The following is a 22,561-nucleotide window of genomic DNA, read 5'->3' as shown; positions in this document are numbered from 1 at the left end:
GAAAGAGAGAGGAAAAACCAGACGAAATGAAGCTCGGTGGTGAGCAAGACTGACAATCTGTGCCCAGCACCGACGCCAGGGGCAGCGGGCAAGCACATTAAATCGTTCATACACCTCAAGCAGAGCCTGACAGTCACATCAACTGAATGTTCACTGGGACACCTGCAAACTCCCATCACCTGCAAATGCCAAGAAACTGCTCCCCAAACTGAAATTCACTCTCTTACTGGATCTCTGAGCTCTGTTCCAACACCACACGCAGCCACTGTAACCAACGAGAAACACTGTCATAAGCCATAAGAAAAGGATCTCCAAGCACAAAGTGCTGTTGTCTTTTTGCTAGGCATAATTACATTTTTCCTGACTCATAACATAAATAACGCCCCAATTTTAAATGTTAGCCACTTCGCCTTTCTCTCCCCAAAAGATTTCCATGAAATATGCAGCCCCAAAAACTTCATTTCCTCAAGTGCTTTATCGACCGCTGTTTTGGGGGATTTTATTTGGCTAGGAGCAGTACAGCATCTTGTTATTTTTAATTGGACAGCAATGCACATTACTTCATGTTAGAATCAATGACCAAAATTTAATTGAAACATTTCATTCTCTCATTACAGAATTTCTCCCACTAGCAATGGTTATAGAAGTTGCCGCAAAACAAAACACAATCCCCACCCTTTAATAACACTAAAACAAAGACGAAGGTTTAAAGCCTACAAAATTTTGGATAATTAAAGTATTACTCAATAGCCCGTTGTGCCAACAGGCCGTGTAACAGTATTGGCATTGAAAAGCGCTCTTCTCGGACCCCGTGTGTTTCAACCAGACTGAAAACCAAGTCGGTTGTACTAACAGAAAAGAAGCAAGAAGCTAGATCATGGCTCAGAAGCTGAACACAACATTAAAGGAAGGGGCTTTTACATACGACCTTTATTTACCACTGTCGTCCTACGGCTGCTTAATCTCTCACTTTTTTAAAGGACAGTTTTAATGACATCTTCGGCAAGACATGAGTTTGTGCTTTCAGCTACAGTACTTTAAACAATGGTTTTTCTCCTGAATGAAACGGCGGCTTCCAGATTTATTGTGCTCTTTAGTTTAGTGCCATTTAAAAGAAACAAACAAAAAATGTTTGTCCGTATCCCCAATACCTCCCATTGCTCTGCAGTGGGACTGAGGCTTATTTCAAAGCAATCTACTGCAACGGTGTATTAGGATACCGCCAAGCCCTGTGTATTGATTTTAATTCACAATAACTTAATGCACCTAATAGTTCTTTCTGAACCATTACAGTTATATGATAGGAAGATGGATTGAGATTGGAATCGATTGGAGCATCGCAGAGTATGTCTAAACAGCACAATGCCAGCTTTAATGTAGCTAGCTCAGATACTGGAATTATCAAAAGTGTAGCTTGGGCACGTTAACCTGCTGGGAGCTGCACTGTGCTTCTTCCAGCAGCCGTCCAAGAGCTCCTATTCAGAACAAATTCATAGAACACTTCATGACACCGCACTGTAATGCGTTTCGCCTGCTTTTTTATCCCGCATAGCGTGGAAGGATAATTACAATCAGACTAAGAACCTCTTTCTCTTTAAAAGCCAGATCTCCCGTGTGCTCCCTGAACTATGTATGTGAATCCCTCTGGAATGCAAATATGCCCGCGGAGCAGATGGGTCAGGATCAGTGAGAAGACAAGCGATAAGGACCTCGGAGATGTGGCCCTTGACATAGAGATAAACTGGGTTAGTCCTACCAGGTTTTGCATTGCACCAACCTTGCTGTCAAGCTGTGGCCCCCGCCAGGTCCCCAAACATTTGAATTCCTGGACATTCACCCCATCTCGTATATAGTACCCGCTACTTGAGAAAAAATAGATTGGAAATATTAATTGAAACCAAAAGGGGCTGCGTGTCCCAGCAGGCTCTGAGATTAAAGCTTGTGAAACAGATGATCACAGTAGACATGTGCAGTGTAAACAACCGTAAGGTACATAACGCAGCTATGAAATGTAACCTGTGCCCAGCCAGCAGCAATTTCTATTTGGCCCTTGTTCAGGTGTGGTGGTGAGAAGAGCAATGGAAAGCCAGGCTCTGCCTCTATCAAGGGATATTAGCTCCTGTTGTTATAACAATAATCTTAATCATCAGTATTTTGAGGAAATCTCATCACAGTACAGCACCACTTGAGAAAAAAATCAAATGGAAGGGATTAGCATCTCAGCTGACTAGCACAGTGTATTCAGTTTGGGCTTAATTCAGTGTATGGCACTAATACGTATCCTAGACGTTTGTGCCTGCACTGTAAGTGAGGACGAGCCAGCGCCAGAAGGCACCAGAGCTTAAGGAGCAACTTTTATGTACCAATGGCTTCTGAAATGCCGAACGGGACCACGAGCTACAAAAATAGTAGGTGCTACTTGCTATGCAGGGTAAGTAATGAAAAAAAAGGCGAAGAGGGAGAAAGATGTGTAACATGGCCTCTCTTGAATGCTCATAATAAGTATAACTGCCACGTAATGCAATTATTACCAGCTTTAAGGGTGTAAGTTTCTATCTGCTAAAAAGCATAAGCTAAAACCTACGGAACTTAAGGAAAAAATCTGTCTGACTGTGGAACTAGTATCTCCCAGCACTATCTCCTGTTTTTTAACAGTACTTGGCTCAACTGAAGTCTAGAAGTGTTTCCTTATTTTCAGAAATTGAAGTATCTATGTGACTTATTGCTTAGAGCCACAATAAAAGTGTCTATTTTTTAGAATTAAATTGTTTCTAACCAGTATTTCATAAGTTTCTGAGGAGAGTTAGGCCAACACAAACTGCTCCTGCAAAGACCTCGTCTTAGTTTGTAATTCTTTATACATGTTACTATGTTTTGTTCCAATAATACCAACCTATTTTCTTTTATTTGACTAGAAATAGATAGGGTTTCATGGAAATGGAAGCTGGAAAGAAGCTGGAAAACCTTCTTTCCTTTCTCTGATTCAGGATAAAACTACCTAAACTAAGCAAGGCACAAATGAACCTACTCTTCCTGGACACCCCTCTGGCAAAGCAGAGTCCACAGCCACCTTACAACTCCATACCTAAATGTTCTTACCACTGCAAACTGTCGTAGGAGCCCCAAAAGCCACACTTAGCTTGCGGTGGGCAACACTTGCTGTAACTATTCGTAGTTTGCTTATCCTTAAAATAATTGAGAAAACTTTTGACCAGCCAAAGAGCAATTACGTTCCATTTTTAATGCTAAAGATACAAAAATAAGTTTTCAGGAGAGTAAGAAGTGATTCATATTACCAGCATGCATCCCAAGCCACTAAAACCAATTCTCTTTACATTAGGAATGAGCAAACTATTATTAAAACATGTAGAAGTGAATATTTTTTTTAAAGTCAAAATTGCAGTTTCAATCAGTGCTTGCCCAGAATCGTGCCCTGAACTCTCAATTAAAGTTACAAATTGGAAAATCTGCCCCATGAGAAGATATTCCAATACCAACTGACTTTTCCATGGGCGTCATGGATCTCTCATAGCAAACAGCAGCTTTCGTGTCAATAACCAGGGTAACTATGAAGAGTAGTAAACAGCCTCATCCTGCCATGCATCATTGCTCCTCATGATTTCATTCATTTACCAATCAAATCAACACCCCTGCCACCTTCCTATAATTTACCATCATTTCGCTGAGCATTTTTCTTGATGCGTTTGTCTATAAAAAGATCCATTCTTTCCAACTTTCTTTCAAAGGGCAGCAAAAAGAAAGAGAAATCGAGACACTGGGATCTGTTGCTGCCAAGGAAACTTTGCGTTCTTTGCAACCAGCAATGGAATATTCTAAAACTTCAAGTATTTTGGAAGTATTTTAACTACGGCACACGCGGTAGATACTAAATACACTACGGAATTACAGTACGTAGAGATTTTAAGATAGACTCCAGATAGAAGAACCTACATCACTCAGAGCTTTTCTGCCATTCAAACTCAGCTGCATGAACGACCATCAAAGGATTTATCCCTTACAGGCAAAAGAGTCAAAAATGTTTGCCCAGAACACAAATACTACAAGAGATAAAGATGGTCAAGCAATGTTTCTTAACCTTTCCACCTTCTAAGGCATTTCTGCTGCCTGCAGGAAATTCACTACGGTGCACTAGAGTCCAATATGCCAACCGTGTCGAGACACAGAGCAACATATACTTTAGTATAACACATGCCTTAATTTATTTTTTTGGTGAAGATTGTAGGCACTGGTGCATCTTATAGAAAGTGCAGCCCGACAGGATGAAGAAGCATTGACAGAAGTGCACCCCATTCACTTGTTAATGTTGGGAAAGGGATCAGGACTGCATGAGAAAAGTGAAAAAACGGGAGCAACATTACCTACGAGATTATTCTGATTGTACAATATTATAAAATGTTTATTCTGTACTTCCCGAGGTACCCCACACACAATCCCTGCTGCAGTTGATCTTTATTTTACAGTCATTCGCTGCTTTTTTGCCCTGCTGTTTTTTCATCCTTTATGACTTCTGACTGTTTATTCCTCTGTGTACGCTTAAATACCATTTTATTTCATCTCTCTTCCTCCTTCCCTTTTTCCTCTCACTCTCAAAGCTGCTCCAGCTTCTTGGAAAGGACTTTTGTTGGTTTGTTTAAAGCCGTGTTAGAAGTCAAATCCCAAAGACAGTTCCAGCTTTTAAAACCAGGACTTAGCTTCATATCTCACTTTTCATCTTGTCTCTGCCTGTTAAGTTCAACAGAAAAAGGGGCTGAAGAATCAGACCTCCTGCCGGCTCATGTCCTTGAAGAGATTGTCTGCTTGCAGGTTTGGTTCTTTCCTAACGTGGGCAACGAATGCTCCTGAATTTCAAGTCAACCACTGAGAACTGAACTAGTCCACATAATGATAATATTTTCCCTGCTGTAAATTGTAAGAAAACACATGCCTCCTGTTCGGGAGCTGTGTCGAATTTTCATGTCAAGTCACAAATCTATTGTGCACCATTAGGAAGTTACGCGGTTTCAGCAAAGGCTCAGCGCTTGTCGGTCAAGGTGTTCATTCCTGTAAACGGGGAATTTCAAACCTCTTCCTGTTTCAGACAACAGGGGCCTTTATAGAAACATGATTTGGTGAGTGCCTGCTGGGCCACTCATTGTCAAACAGGCCAAATCGCATTCAGTTTCTGATGGCTTGACATTCCTGTGAATAATTCATTAATTGCCACTATTACTAAGATGATATGATGAGAATACCTGCTGTATTCTAGCTCCCTTCCAATAAAACTGAGCAGCTGAAAAAGAGAAGGATAAACTGAAATAGCCAAAATGGATATCTAGCTGAATTTATTCTTCAACAACTTCATTCAAGACGTTCTGTATTTTTTTGGAGTTATTATGCTGACCTCTGATCGAGCTACATTTCACAAACTCACAATGCATTTCAGAAATTCACCAGCAGGCGTCTTGAACTTAAAAATAACTCGTCAAACACAAAGTTCCCCTCAGAATAAACCACAAAGAATTGTTTCCTATTGCTACTTATTATACGAAGGAGACAATTCCCATTAAGTTCAGAGGAGCCACAATTCACTGCCAAATGAAGCCAGAGATTTCCAGTTTGGGGACATACCATATTCTGTCGTATTCACAAAGAGATTTTACTTTGGATCTGCAGATACACAGCCCATAATTATTACATTTATCTAGGGAAAGGGATTAGTAGATGGATGCGGATGATGGGAACTGTTCAGCACTTGCTTTTTGGAGGACCGCTTTGGGGAAATCAGTCACAACCACTTATTTTCATACTGCAGAATGTTTCATTTCATAATAAGTCTAATGCCGTGTAACCCAGGTGTTGCAATTTGCTGTCCTCTCAAATTCTACCGCAATTTTTAGAACCGGTCCTTGCCAACCTGAAGGCATAACCAAATTAAACTGGAAGAGGAGAAGGGTTGCTAGCTAGAAAGACACAAGAGATTCAAAATGTTAACAGAAGAGATTAACAAATTAACGTTAACTTCTCAAATGTCGATGAAAATAAACCAACTAATATTTAAAGGTAATATTATTTAATTTCGCATAAGCCTTCTTGTTTCCCCACGTCAAGCCAACACTGTTAGAAACTGGCAGAATTAATAACAATAGCTCGTCATTCAGAGTCAATAATGGATTATTTACTTTTCACAGAAAGGTATCGATCTAAGAACTTGGAGAAAGATGCAAAAGGAAGGATGATAGAGATCTGCACTAAAATAAAGCGATGGTGACATCCGTCCTGCACTCACATCAAAGGCAAGAACCACACATTTTCATCACAGCTTAAACGTAAATCTGCAGTTTTGTCCTACCCAGAAGAAATAAAACCAGATGGACACTGCACTTCCACATATTACTATGGCCTTGGTTTGCCTAAGAGTTCTGTCCATTTGTTCAAAATACAACTTGAAATTTTTATTCTATTCCGCAAAATTAATGCCCTTAATAATACTGTAAAATGAACAGGGTTTAATGAAATGCTAGTTGGTGTCTTTGTTGATCAAGTTTTTCTAAGAACAAGTTTTTCTAAATTGAACACCAACAAATAGAGGGACTAAAAGTTTACTATTAAATTGAGAGAAAACAAGCATTAATACATTTTTATAGCTTTGCTTCATTTCCAGTGTTATGGCATCCCAGCTCAAATTCAAATATTATATCTATTTATTCATTTTATTCCAGTAAAAATCAGAAGGTTGCACCATTGTAATAAGCTACGTGAATAAAGATGAGAACAAAGCTATAATTAGCAACAAGTAAAAGCCCTATAAATTTATCCTATAGGCACATGTAAGTTTGAAGTAATGATATGCTAATGACAGCTATATTTTAAGTCTCGGATTAATGTAAGAAGCCAGCCTATCCTCATGAATAATCCTTACCTATACACAGTAAGAGGAGTAAGAGAAATTACTAAGGGGTGAGCATCCTAAAATGCTCTGTCATGCACAGGGCCAGCAGCAACATCTGCCGATATCCACACATGAGAAGAGGTTAGAAATAACGACAACTGTGCAATTCTGGCATCTGCATCGTCCAGAATCTCTTCTGGCTTTCAGTTAGTAGCTTGATTGTCTGTCTGTCTGTCTGTCTGCCTCTCTATCAGCCATTAGAGTTTGGGGCTGAGGGAGAAATGCTGTTTTATCACACTGATTTCTGGCATTTGAGGGAGAGAGAACTGTTAGTGAAATATATTGTTTCTGGCTCAGGAGTTTAAATATTTGCTTCCTCCTTTTATTCATACACTTTACAAAATCCTTGCCTCTCCTCTTTGCTGAGTAAAACCAAACAAACCTTGACTTGCAGCATGGTTCACAGCTGGTTTTGTCTAAATTGCACCCACCAGCCACACCAAGTTCTAAAATTTAAGAGAATAAAGGAAGTTTTCTTCTAGGAAGCCAATACGAATAATTCGCATCTTCCCCATATATTGCCTTCAGCGCACATTCTACACAAACCAAGAGTCAGCTAGCAAAATCAGCGAGCACAATTCGTTTGTTGTGCATGCAAGTTGCCACCAGTTGCGCTTTAAAAGTGTCAACAAAACCAAATGGCTTTTGTGTGCTCACGCGACGAGGAGACTGAGCTGCCATGTGCTGCGTGCTCAACTTTAAATGTCTGCCTTCTGGTTTTATTATTCATATAGAATCCTATCAGCATAACTAATGACTGTTTTCGTGTGTTTGCACGTTGCTAAATATTCATGCTATTATGACTTGAAGGAAGAACGCTCTCTGGCAAGCTTACTGAAATAACGGGATGGAATCAGAAGAAGAGTTGGGAGAGAGAAAAGAAGAAACAAGGGGAAAAAAAAGGTCCAAGACTCTAATTTGAATTTATTTTGCTAAACAACATCCACAGATCATTTTTGTCAACAAAAAACTATACTGGATCCATTAACACGAATACCAGGCACAACTCAAAGACCAGCCACTGCCACCATGATGCTATTTTGATGAAAATGCAATTAAAAGTGTAAAAAAGAACACCCTACTGCTTTGTCTTTTTCTGTGCATTCATCCTTCTTTTTTTCCCAAACTGGGAAATGAAAAACAAGAGTAGGTGGCAGAAAGAGGGAAGCAGCTCAATACAACCTTGATGGTTCTACAGCCCTGGGTCAGTGTTGTGTTTGGGCATCAGTCCAAAGAAGCCTATACATCTCATACTTGCTTCTTTATCTCTTTCTTTTTCTCCACTCTAACAGCTTCTGCTCAAGCAGCCAAAGGTTATGAGAGGGAATATGCTGCTCCTATATCCCCAAATACCTTCCTATTCTTGTAGAGCTTTTCTGTTCAGCTTTAAACCAACAGCTGCTCCATGCAAGGTGGCCGGATGGCAAGAACCTGGCTGAAGAAGAGCTGGAAGGTGACAATGGATATTCTACTGAGTTAACATTCCTCACCCTAAGCTGATCCTGAATATTATCTGAGTGTGGCAATTTGTGTCAGACCGCACTCAATTTGGCAAGGTAACTGGAAGGCAGCTACATCTTATGATTCATTTAGAGTTCCAGCTAAGTAACTTGAGCTAACGGGGCACCTGAAGTCACCCTTTATCAGTTCATATGGTTGTGTTATCTAATTTCGCATGTGCCTGTGGAAGAAACAGGTTTAAATGTGTTTGATTCACTCGCTGAAATGAACTCTAGTGATAGATAATTTTATTTTGTGGAAATTGCTCTGGTATTGACAAGCTGACAACGGACACTCGCACGCCCACAAAGTTCTTGGTAAAATGGAGTACTTAATAAAGAGATAAGGGAGAAAATACATTCCTCCAAGTGCAAAAGGATGAGGATCTGCTTACCAGCACGGTCACCACACGCAGAACCACTCCTCGCATGTTATTCTCCAACTTTCTGTCGGTCAGCGACCCATTGAGACCAGTGACGGGATTCCAGCAGCCGAGCTGAAAGAGAACACAGAAATCGCCTCCTCAGTGCCCAGCAAACTTTGCCGCTCACTCCTCTTAGGAACGCGCAAAATAGACGGAACACCTTCTGGAATCAATGGGGTGGAAAGCCAGGGAAGGGCTTGCGCACAGGTTCATTGCAAATGAAGCAATTAAGGGTATCACCTTGTGCTTTTAAAGACCAGTGTGCAATGGATGGCAGCCCCCAGGGTTTGGGAGGATATGTATTGCTTTAGAAGAGCTCAGGGAGGGCTTCTGCATTAGTGAAAAGCGTTTAAAAAGTAGTACAGCTGTAACAATACTTCTACCTTGCTTTCAGCGATACATTAATTGGAGAAATAATAGCTACCATAATTTTAGCACGCTGCCTGCTCCAGCCCATCTTTCCTAGCAGAAAACATGAAAGAAATTGCACTAGTTTTAATTAAAGCATATACTACTCATTGATAATGAAACAGCAGTGATTTTTAGCCAGGTTAAAAATCACATTTAAAGACGATTAAGGAGAAGACCACTGGATAGGCACATTGCAGTACTCAGAAAGGACTGCAACCAATGATGCATAAAAAGGAATTCAGCTGCAAGATACTTTGCGTTGGTGCTATTGTATTTCTTGGGCTTCTATGGACAGCAGCTTTTTCTCAAGGATTTCTCTAGGACTAACCGCCTTTCAATCGGAATTTAGTAGATATTGACCTGCAATTTATCTTCTCTGAAAAGATAACTTGCTGACATTCTCACATGATGGTAGACGCTCATCTTGTGTACAAAGAAACAAACCAACCCCCCAGTCATTCCTTAGCACCGTACACCAACATTACTGGTTTCCTTTCTGGAATTCATTACCACATTCATCCAACTTGTACAATTACCAGTGTTAAATCTCAAATCCAGCCGTCAAACATCCATATTTTAACGCACAGGCACAGAAATGGGGAGGTGCCTGAACAAGCTGAAGGGGTCTGTGAAAGAAGAGGAACCTTTGCTGGCCGTGCCTCAACACAAACTTACAGAAATCATTCTTTTGGGTCCTTCATGGGAAAAGCCTTTCCATATGTGTTTCATAGGTCTTTCAAAGTGAAACAGAAAACAAGGAACAAACTCCGACTACCCACATTTAACAATTTAAGAAGTGGACCATTTGAAATATTTGTTTTCTTCATCACACCCGCTAAGGTATTTAAAAGCAACTTCTAAATTATTTCGATTCAGTATATTCCTCTCAGTGCTTTGAAGATGCCACCTTCAGAAACGGATGTCTCAAAAAGTGAAAAAAAAAATAAATCCAAACCTTTCTGTAATGATCTAGAGCTTAGGTTTGATCTTAAAGGTCTTTTCCAGCCTAAATTACTATTTGTTTCCCAAAAGATTGCCTTAAAACAATGTATTCATTTCTTTCTGCCATTTCCAGGTCTTCATCACCCCTCTGGCCAAGCCCACCTCCACTTTAAGGTCGATAACCTACTTGCTGAAGCGCGTTACCCATAATAACACAGTGAAATGTAGTGAAGGTATTTGAAACGTGCGCACTGTGCGCTATATGTGATAAACCACTGCCATCCTGTAAGGCAAAGTATTTGATAGGCTACATTTTCTGTACTAAAAATATTGAAAACAACACTAAGTTCAGAACAGAAGTGCACTAAATTAATTTGGCGATTGTCATTCTTAGTCACATAAAGAAACTAATTAAACTCAGATCCAATTAGCATATCCAAATGTGCTGTAAGTATAATTACCGCCGAAACTGTACTGCTTTTGCCAGATTTAAGACTCTAGGAAGTTACTGAAGAGCCTTTGTATCCTTTTGAGGTTAAAGTCCGTCTTTAATTATGTCCATTAATTTGTACATATTTATATAATTAACTTGTTAGCCTGACGCATTCTACCTTTTTAAGGGGAAAAAAACCTCAACAAACAAACACCAAAACCGAACCTAAAACCCCAATCAACCAAATTAAAAACAAACTAACAGAAAACCCACCAAAAAAAACCCCAAAACAAACAACAACAAACAAAACCACGAAAAAAAAAACCCAACCAAACCCACAACTGATTCCTGGAAATTTAGCATAGCAATAATTTTCTTTTCAAAACACACACTTTATTTTCAATTATTGTTCATTTCATTTTCAATTCAACTGTTCCTTCATGCAGCAAAGTCGCGGCAAAGACAAATGTGCGGTGCCTTGCCAATAAAGCTGAAATTGATTTTGAGGGGGAGCTGCTTACTGTTATTAGATGGAAACAAATCAACATTTATTGATGACAACTTGAGCTTGTCATTGCAGCAAAGAGCAAATCAACTATTGCTCTACCTCTCACTAAACCGCTTCTGCAAAACATTTGTTGCTTCTGCGTTTCCTTCCTTGGGCTTTTGTTCTGTCTCAGCTCAAACGAGAGAACAGATCAGGCGGTTACAGAATATCTCACGTTAATTCTGGTTGATTCGTGTAGAACAAGACGGGTGATGGGAACTCCTTATGGAGCACAGTACTTGTCATCGTCATAGTGCAGGAATATAGTCAGTTATAGTGCTCTGTACTTCAGGTAAAGTTTCTTTTATATTTTCTAACGCCAATTTCACTCTGCTACATTCAGATATAAAATGATGAAGATGAAAAATGTGCCCATGTTCTGCTTCCTTTAATATCCAATTTATAGCGTCTTTCCCTCTATCATCACTATTGGAATGGGTTTCACTCTCCTGTTTTACCGGCAGAGCCAAAAATGGACCTCTCTTTGCACAGATGCTTCTTCATGAGAAACTTTTGCCTATATGAACTACGCGCAATGGAAGGTCTGTCATTTGTATATTGATATTAAAATAAGCAAAATGTATTTTATCTATATCTGCAATTTCCAGACACTGATTTATGAGAAACTCGGAACATTAAAATCTACAATGCCTTCACAACAGAGCTTACAGCCAGATTTTCTCCCCTATTTCCTATTAAATCAGCGGACTCTGTTGAATACCTGAGAGTTTTTCCTTCTTTTTTTTTTTTTCTTTTCTGGTAAAAATAATTGAGAAAAATCCATTGGCCTGGTGTGATCACAGTTGAGGACAATCACAGAAAATCAGTAAAACCAGAATACTGATATGAACACGTTAGTTAAGTGATTGTCACTGCAGGAGAGCAAAGAGCACTCTGTTACTTCAATTAACATACAGAATATACAGGACCCGGTTCATCCAGCATTGCAATGAATCCACTTTGCAAGCACAGACGGCACCACAGCAACACTACCAGTCCAGAGCGGAAAATACTCCAGAGAAGCTGCAAGGGAAATTTGAAAGATAAACCACCATTACATCCGCTACTGGAATCCATCAGGACACCAGGATGAGTCACTTCTATTTCCTTTCTTTTCCAGCATTTATAGGAGAAATGGCATACACGGCAAAAAATGACAAAGGAAATGTTTGTTTTTGTGATGTGTGGATCCAGCATTTGCTAGGACACCAGTTTAGGCAAAATTCAAGCAGGACAAAACAGAAATAGTTTTGCACAAAGTATCGCTGATGCTTCTTGTCAGCTCTTCTTCAATGTGTCCAACAGTGGCCAGGAAATCAGAGACTAAATCCTATAGATGAAAGATTATGTCTCACAAACAAATTGCCATAGAATATGTATTTCAGTTGTCATTCTGAGATTGTCAGTTATGAAATATTTAGTCAGACACCCTGTCAACCTTGTTAAATAGCCCTTGCAGTTCGGGTCCCCAGCCAAGAGCTGGTCAACCAAATTTGAACAAAGTCTTATGGCCAGGGCTTTACCGAGGACCCTTGTACTCCTGGGCTTGATCAAAGAGACACGGATGTTTTATTCTTCACAGCAATTTCCTAATATTATTGGTGAGCAGCAAAGCTTTCTGTGCTTAACTTTTCCCTTCACGGGAGCTTGGGTAACAGCCAGCAAATAATAAGTTGTTATTAATAACATCAATAGAAAATACTGCGTTCAAGAAACTGGACCGTGTACAGCGGCACTTGTTTCTCTTACATTATCTGTGGTGAAACTTCTATAGTTTTGTGCATTCAGTTAATTATTTTGTACAGTGTGTTTTATTACTTTGTCTCTGGACTAGAAGAAACGACCTGCCCCTGGACTGGCTCTGTTATTTTCAAGCTGTGTTAGGAGAACGTGAATACCCAAGTTGAGTTTTATATCCAGTGGCTTAAGGATGATAATTGCAGCAGTCAAGGTGGTCTGTTTGTTTTATTAACTGACCACAGACACAAGTGGAAGTGACCTAAGGATTTCTTTCCTCAAAGCCAAAGCACATGGCAGAGTAATGCTGCACACAGTTAATAAAATGTTTTCCTTTGGGGACTGCCCAAAATTGCTTCTCTTATTGAACCGAAATGAAGAAGCTAATGGAAAGTTACCTGCTGGTGACCTGCTGTTTGTTTGCCTACCAGCTTTTGGCTCAATATTTTCTTAAGGATTCATGCACTCAGATTGGTGCCAGAAGTTATAATTGGATGGATTAGACGACTGACAAATGTTGAGTGCACGGAGAAAATAGCACAGACTGCATCACTGTTCTCATGAAGCTCGTGCTTAGCGCTTGGGCCAAGCTGTCAGAGCAACTCTAATGGTACGAGATTTTGAAAGCATCGTAAATCATCACATCTCAAAGGTAATCAACCAGCTCCCCAAGCCAGTGCTTAATGATCACTCATCCCCCCCCCCCACCTTCATCTCTTGCTTATACTTTCTGTATTACTACTTTTCCTTTCATTGGGAATTGGGTGGTTTTAATCTATCATTTCCCACTTCTAAGCGTCTTATCTTTGGAAAACACCCTTTTTTCCTCCTCAGCCCTTTTCTTGTCGTGCACTTCTTCCTCAGGGCTCGGGTTGGTAAAGGGACCTCACTTTTCACTTCGCCCGGCTTTGACGCATCCTTCAAATCACTTTGGGTCCTTTCTCCCTACCCTTGGATCTCTCTCTGCAGAACCTTCCTCTCAGCTCCTCTCCCCTTGTGATATGAGGGATACAGAACTTAATAAAACAGGCTTCGGTGTGGCCCCACTTCTCTTGCTTTCACCTCTTTTTTCATTCTTGTCCTCTGAAACCCCTACGCAACTCTGAGGAAAAGACCCAGACAAGGATATTAATGAGCCAGATGGTCACCTTGTTATCGTTTATCAGGTGGCATAAATTAACTTGAAATAACATAAACAGACTCTTCCTCCTACCAAAAAAGCGAACGTATGATAATAATCTTTCCCTAAAACACACATCACACACTTTCTTTCCAGAATGCAAACCCTCCTTTAGACTATTGAAGTTCTTCATACTTCCAGGGTAAAACTCACGACTATCACTAGGGTTTTACACTGAAAGCTTGATCACTCATGTCCCAATTATTGCAGGGAAATTGATAACACCAACCAAGTTCAGGTTTATGTGCAGTTTAAATACAGTCACTTTGATTTTTAATTGCAATCCTCATTTCCTTTCTCATTAAGCATTTTAAGAGTTTAAGAGGAAATCTTCTATCTAAACCGTCTAAGGTCTGAAAAAAAAATCAATTAAAAATCAGGGTTTGTAATTGACCCTGGTCCATTCCATGCTGGGACATCACTGCATCTTCATGAAATCAAAGAGAAAATGATTCAGAGTTACCACTCCAGCTGGTACTGGATCACAATATGGAAGATTTTCCTATTTCTTTTGATCAAACCTGATCAGTGGCAAACAATGAAGATTATTGTGTTACGTATTGGGTTACGTGACGCTCCCTCTCTACAGGTAACAACAAAACTCGTGTGGCACAATCGAGCTTCTCATCAGTTCCGTGTAAGCACACAGACATTCTTCTCCCAGCTTTCCACTCAGCTTGCTAAGGTGCTTTTCGGGGATTTGATTTTTCTGGAAGGGTTTAACAAAGGGGAATATCAACAGAAACCATTTGCGCTGTTGCAGGACTCAAAATATCCGGGGGCGGCTTTCCAGAAATAAATCAAGATTGCAACAGCATAGAACAAACCCAGCGCTGTTTCACCTGGAGAGAAGTGGGTTTGCAGAGCAGGATACTGAACAAGCCCAGTCCAATAAACCACTTAAGCACATCCTTCAGCGTAAATTGGTGCCACATCGAGAGGAACTTTGGCTTATTTTCTGCAATGAAAGCTTCCCCTTTAATATAACCACAGAATTAGCAGTCTAGGAATGAGTCCTGCAAATAAACCTACCCAGAAAATTGTGTATTAGCTTAATGACTCCCCAAATTGGGACGAAAATGCAAGGTTGTTGTCTAACTCCAGCCACAGAGCAATAGTACAGGCCTGTGCTTGTACCAAAGAAATATGTGTTTGTTTTAAGGGCAGCTGACAGGGAACACTGTGTTTAGCTACGTGTGGGGTCCAATGAGGCTACAGAACATCCCGACTAATCTTAGCAGCACCTCTTTAGCCCTATTTTTGAAGCGTAAGCAGAATTATCACACTACTGCTCGCACAGAAACGTGTCAATGAACTCTACATTGGGTTATCCTTTCATATGGAGCACGATACTTACTCAAAAAGCAGATGTATTTATTTACTTGGCCACTGAGTGCTCCTTGAGCGCTACTGCTGCCGTTTCCACAACACGTGGAAATCAAGAGTTGCATTCACAGGACTGGAGTGGAGTGGAAAATGTCTCTAAGATGCACAATGCATGGAAATACATGTACTGAAAACCTCTGAAAGAGGCCGCTCTCATTTTTAAATATGTGCTTACACTTGGAATGTTTGACATTGGTACATAATTAACTTCAGCATAAAATAAAGAGTAAGAAAAAGACACAGAAAACCACATCCCTGCCTTACCCAAGGCCCTGGTGTGCTGGCATGAGAACACTCCCTCCAAATCCCAGATAGAAAATCAAAGAGTGGAATATGCCATAAGATACTATTTTTCTCCCTGTCTCCTCAGACACATTCAACTTCTCATCAACACAAGAGGCAAAGGAGGCAGCGCAAGAACACGCTCCACTGTTCGGTACAGAAGATACATGCATTTTAAAGCATATTTGTACCTGTCTGGAAGCTGTTCGAGCTCACACCACATCAAAGAGCTTGTGCTCTCTGTTGTTCAGCACAGAAGTATTTGCTAGCGCCTTCTTAAATGTAATATAAAGAAAGAAACATGCAATGAGAGCATCTCCTATTCATACGCACTGGCGCACCACGTTTCCCATGCACCGGGACTATGAAACACCTGCTCACAAAGCATCAACACCAGCAACAAAAAGGAAAAAAAACTGCATGAAAAATTGACATGAAAGGCCAATTTAGCTCGTTACCATCTCATATATGCATAGGTGAATAATGGGGACTTTTGTTAAATAAGGGGCGAACCAAAACCAGTTGTTACTCAAGTATTGCCTTCAAGTTTGTCATTGCAGAGAAGCTAACGTGACAATGCAGCGGGCACAGCGCCAGATGACAAGCTGCTTTGCGTTGATTCCCTCTGTTTCACTTAAGTGGGAAATGCAGAGATTGAAACCATCTTTGCTTACACATAGATCAATACTCCGTTCCTAAAACCAGAATTTATTCTCAGTGCTGGCAGAAAAAAAAAGAGGCTTGCTGAGTTGGACATGTCCCAAACTCACTAGCTTGATGCTGGCTATTAAATTAAAGCAGCATTTTGTCACTGATGTGTTAGAAAGTATTATTCCAGGATAAGCCACGCTCACAAGGCGTATGGCTACAGCATTGCCAGTTTTCAGTGCATTATGGACTAGATATTACAAGTGATTTACTGGATCGTATGTTTTCAGAGTTTGGTAGTAAAGCAAACCAGGTTGTGGGGTGTTTTCTCCCCACTTCTCCAGCACAGAGCAGCTTTCTTAGCGACTGGAACTGGCAGTGAAGAAATGCAAAGCAGTGATTGAGCAGGGGACCAGGACCAGGATGACCATGAGCCAGCACTGTGCCCTTGTGGCCAGGAAGGCCAATGGCATCCTGGGGTGTATTAGAAGGGGAGTGGCTAGTAGATCGAGAGAGGTTCTCCTTCCCCTCTACTCCGCCCTGGTGAGACCACATCTGGAATATTGTGTCCAGTTCTGGGCCCCTCAGTTCCAGCAGGACATGGAACTGCTGGAGAGGGTCCAGCATAGGGCAACCAAGATGATTAAGGGAGTGGAGCATCTCCCTTATGAAGAAAGGCTGAGGGAGCTGGGGCTCTTTAGTTTGGAGAAGAGGAGACTAAGGGGGGACCTCATTAATGTTTATAAATATATAAAGGGTGAGTGCCATGAGGATGGAGCCAGGCTCTTCTCGGTGGCCAACAATGATAGGACAAGGGGTAATGGGATCAAGCTGGAACACAAGAGGTTCCGCTTAAATTTGAGAAAAAACTTCTTCCCAGTGAGGGTGGCAGAGCCTGGCCCAGGCTGCCCAGGGGGTTGTGGAGTCTCCTTCTCTGCAGACATTCCAACCCGCCTGGACATGTTCCTGTGCGACCTCACCTGGGTGTTCCTGCTCCAGCAGGGGGATTGGACTGGATGATCTTTTGAGGTCCCTTCCAATCCCAAACATACTGTGATACTGTGATACTGTGACCAAGCAACAGCTTCTTCCGAAGGCTGGTTTTGGACCATGAAGCTCGGGGCAGCAGAGAACTGAAAGGTCAAGAGTGAATTTGAAGAGATGGTTGTGGATTATGAAAGGGAACTTTTTCCCACTACACACAACTGCAATGGGAGCAGATGCGCTCACCTGGAGCCCTACAGACCAGCACAGAGGACCAGGAGCACTGGGAAGTCTTTGAGGAACCAGATCACGGTCTGTCTCATACCAGGGGTCCCCTCCTTCCATTGCGTCCAGATAATACTTTCTAAGATGCTTGCTTCCAGGTGATCCAGCCCGAGTTCCAAAGCACAGACCTTTCAGCATCAATAAGCTGTTACCGAAATGATTTCTGCGCTAGAGGCCCCGACAGAAGCGCTACACTGATAACCAAATGTTACACTGATAATGATGAAAAGCAATTTCCTCTCTGACCACCAGCACTATAAACTCACCTTCAGCACAGACACTACATTCAGCTTTTTTTCCCCTTATACAACAGGACATCTGCTACATCATTATTAGAGAAACAGAGGCATAAATTTCATATGCTGAAGCGAGGGTGGGGAAAAAGGCTGCCTCTTAAAGAAGGGCTCGGATGACCAGTAAAATATTTTGTAAAAAAAGTAAAATATTTCTATATGCCTATTATTTCTATATGCCTATTTACTATTGAAAAAACAATAAACCACCACAATAAAACAGCATTACAGAGGCAGGCTATGATTATCTCTCCCATGCATTAAAAAACCCACCCTGCTCTGACAATTAGACACCAAGTTTCTGAAAAGTCTTTCAGAATTGCTGCCAAAAAAGCCCCCAACCAACCAACCACAAAACCAAAACTAAACCCCAAAACAAAAGAAAAAACCCTCTCCTGTTCTACCATCAACTGGACAAACCGATTTTGGGGAGGAAATGCTGACTTTTGCCAAAACAAAATAGTTTTAGCAGATTGCTCTGAAGGAACCGACTGGATGACGCTATAAGTGATTTTACAAACTCACTGCTCCATACAGTGCAAGTATTTGCTCTTATTATGGTAAATAAGCTTGCCAGAACAATTTACACATCATAAATATTTAAATGGAAAATGATATGTAGCAGAATAACTTAAATAAAGGAGCCTTGCGGAAAAAAGTAAACCATTAGTTTGAGAGATGAACTGATACTTCTAATAAGCCCTCTCTGGAACAGCTGAATTGTTAAAATAAATTCTTATTGCAAATTAAAATCACTGCTTTGATAACACTAGAATTTGCCACAAAAATAAATTAGCAATATATCTTGGTAATTAAAACTACAGAAACACAGTATAAATCTGCCTTGCAAAGGATTTGAATTATGTTTGCTAGTACACTATATTACCACAATAGATCCTGTTTAGCACACACAAGGCTGAAATTTTGTAAAGAAACCAACAATTTCAAGCCACTGAGATTTTTTTAAGTTAGTTTAATATTGCAAAGGTCCTTCCAAGAACATATTGTGGCATATATGGCAGGGATTATTTAACCAGCTAAGCGGTTACACTGTGCTCATCGCTGCGGTGTTTCCAGGATTTAATTTTAAGGGATAATATCAATTTTAGAATCATCTTTCCATTTGAAAAAAATCTACTACTTTTATAGAAGAGAGCAATGTCTACCTTCAGTTTACATTAACAAATCAGGAATTGGGCTTAAATTACCTTCTTGAGCGCACTGCAGCTTCTATCCTTGCCCTTTGAGCACACCACAGTCACTACACTTGCCCTGATGGCTTGTTGCTTCCCATTTTCAACAGCATCATTAACAGAGTTTTTTGCCGTTATCATAATTACCTGTAGAGATATTGCCAAAATCAAGTATTTCGTCCTCCTTTTTCCTAAAGCTTCCCCTCTACCTTGTTTATGCCGCCTGCCTGACTGCTACACCAGACTGTTTCTCCTGTCTCATCAATTAACGAGGGGTCAGAAATGCCAAAGAATCCTGTTTCTATCGGATCTACCTGTAGACAGGCCAGAATCGCAGCCTTTACACAATGCTGATGGAAGTAAATGGATTAAGCTCTTTCCCATGAGCAGAAATTTCTTCACTTGGAAAGGTGACTTAAAATAATAATAACATCCCTCCAAATGTTAGACACAGCTCAGGAACAGAAATCTGAAGTCCCGTTTCTCTCTCCATTATAATTGTGACACAGTATGATACTGGTTCACACAAACTCGGAGAGAAGACATTATTACTATAGCTTCACATTTTACAGAAACATCCCCTACTTATGATTATTATTATGCTGTAAGTCCATTACTTTGGGCTGAAGAGAAAACAAACAAGTAAAAAGAGCCTATTAACTGGTGTGGCATCTATCCATCGCCTAAAGTGGAGACAAAGGCTATTAGCCCACCGGCATTAGTTCTGATTTAAACACTTTACTCTAGACGCTTTCATTAACCGTGTTGGCACAGCTATATATTATTCATTTAACCTGCACTTCATTGCGCTCCTAATACACAATCATGTTTGGCAAATGTGAATCTGAATATAAGGCTTTCAAAGCTTGGTGCAAGTCAAAGTATTTTAGTGCAAATAAGGCTCATTAGTCTAGCTGAGGATCCAGCCCTGTGTCTACACCTGCAAATGCAACTCTATTTCTTCCTGGAATAGGTCCTGAATATGTCTCCATTTTTAGCACGACACCTGGGATTTATGCTCAGCTCACTTTTCATTGCCTTAAACCACTCATTAAAATGAGAACTTGTACTGTTATAGGAAAAGTAAAATGCTTCTACGCAAGATGCACTAAAAGTAAGTGAATAATTAGTCTGTTTTTCATATACAAGTTTATTAATGTAATCATATCCTCTAATAACTCCTTTATGGAGATTACAGGCAGTTTCTTCAATGATCAGAAAGCTATGCTGGTTTATTTGGCTGGACAGAACATCCTTGCCTCATGATTGGACTATCAGGTTTCTGGCACGAACAACACACATCAACTCCAGCTTTAGAACCCATGAAAATACTGAGCGCATGCTTTCTAAAGCAAGCTTTAACAGTACCTCCGTGTAAGAATTACACAGCACACGATACTCCTACTCGCAGTAACTGTTATTCTGAGGTTTTAGCCAATTTAAAACCCTTGGACAATCAAAACGAAGTCCTTAGGCAAACGAGCAGTGCCCAAACCAGTCCGTCTACTTGCATTTTTTGTGCAAAGATACAGTACTATTAACAATGCATTAAGCTATAATATATTCACTAATGTCCTTCTCCCTCAGCTAATGGGATTCATCATTATCTCACTTCAGTAGCTAAGAGAATTTCCTCACTATTTCTTTGCAGTTACTTCTCATACGCTATTTCCCTGAAGAAAACTAGGTTTAAGCCACTACACCAAGTCTATCCCTAATGCACTGCCATCTTCTATTCCCATCTCCAGGTAGTTATTAGAGTCATATCTCTTTTGAAAAAAAATCGCTAATCAGCCCAGTCTACTTCTGTGCTAATTATTGCCATGCTCAGACCGACTATATTGAACAGATAATCTTAATATATACACATTACTTCGAATTGTGTAGGCTTCTGCGTCCCTTCTCAAAGACAAGTGTCACTGTAGTTCTGCTGGTGTAATTCTATGAACAGGCTGGGCTTGGAGAGAGAAGTAATATCTTTTATTAGACCAAGAGATACAGTCAGGGGAGAGAACAAGCTTTGGGCTCAGAAAACTAATGAAAGCCCTCTGAGATAAAAAAGCTTTCTTGTTTTTCCTCAACTGTATTATTTGGTCTTATAAAAGATACGGCCTTTTCCCTATAGGCCTGACCGTCCTTGGTTAGAATAGATTATTTACGATGGAGATAGGCCAAAAAAGAAGTTGCAGAACAAAATAAACCAAAAAGCCAAAAACACAGTTAGGGAAGGTAAAATAATGGCCTAGATAAATAGCAATTGATAAGGGGATGCTTAAACAACCAAGGAGTCCATGAGACCGCACAGGATATATCGAATGGGGCTGAGGGAGCTGGTGGATGTCCCTACGAAACTCTGATATTTAAAGGTCATTGTGACTGGCAAAAGGCAAACATCACACCTTCTAAAAGGGCAAGAAAGAGGATCCAGCGAAGCCAAGATTGGTCAACCCAGCCTCAGTTCTTTGAGGGGTTATGGAGCAAACCCCTTTGCAAAACATTCCCAAAGACACGAAGAACAGGTCTCCCCTTCATCCAAGCATCTTCCAGCCATATCTTCCATCCAAACAATCCTCTTTTCTTATAAGACTGATTCTTCAAATCCCAGCTTCTCAATTAATCTAGATTGCTTTTTACAGTAGACAACTGGCCCCAGTTATCTGCAAATTTTACCAATGACTGTTGTCTGGTTCCTTGAAGAAGCTTGACAAAAATATTTAAAAGGAAAACATTTTTTCTTGAATACAAGTGGACCTCAGAACTAAACAGCAGCCGAATACAGAATCGTAGCATAAACTGATGTATTACCAGACAGGTATAACAGAAGAAAGATTAATCAGTAATTATTAAGGTCACCCAATGATTTGCACTATGAAGCCTCCTTTTTCATTTGTTTGATATCGCCAACTGGAACTACCTGCGCCAAAGTTTTCCATAGCAGATATACGTTTGGGTAAAATAAACTCTGTCATAACTCACACACACATATCATTTGAATTAATAAAGCTGCTGTTCAAGTAAATTGCTCATGTTCTAATTTCTGAGTAGTGTTCAGCCCTGGAAATAATTTAAAGACTTCTTTGTTGTTTAAAGTGATAATACAGTAGGTAGTGTTTTAGCACAACTTCCACCAAGTTCACCTCCCACTGTTTTCCTATTTGTTTCACACTTCCTAGCTGGAAATGTTCCACGTTTTGTCTTTGACTGATGTTTAACTTCTTCCTTAAACTAGGGCAAAATTTTCCCAACTCTTTGCAAAATGAAGATAGCAGGAAAAAAAACGGCATTCTCAAAATTAAAAAAGAAATCCTAACGGTGTCATGACCTACTTTTAATGCTATTTGGGCCAGAAAGCTCAATTCAGCAAGGA

The 22,561-nt window shown here is 40.4% G+C and overlaps 1 protein-coding gene across 3 annotated transcripts in view; it reads right to left on the bottom strand.

Annotated features, from left to right (window-relative positions):
- GRID2 (glutamate ionotropic receptor delta type subunit 2) overlaps positions 1–22,561 on the bottom strand; it is a 565,730-nt gene that overhangs the window by 112,889 nt on the left and 430,280 nt on the right. For all 3 annotated transcript variants that reach the window (XM_005498033.3, XM_065062416.1, XM_065062415.1), the window contains one exon: positions 8,844–8,945. In XM_005498033.3, the coding sequence (XP_005498090.2) occupies positions 8,844–8,945 (102 nt within the window). The remainder of the gene's footprint in view (positions 1–8,843; positions 8,946–22,561) is intronic.

This window comes from Columba livia, chromosome 4, assembly GCF_036013475.1.
Source record: "Columba livia isolate bColLiv1 breed racing homer chromosome 4, bColLiv1.pat.W.v2, whole genome shotgun sequence".
NCBI classification, from domain to species: Eukaryota; Metazoa; Chordata; class Aves; order Columbiformes; family Columbidae; genus Columba; species Columba livia.
Note: the sequence above shows the minus strand (reverse complement) of the source record. Positions and strands in the feature narration are given on the sequence as shown.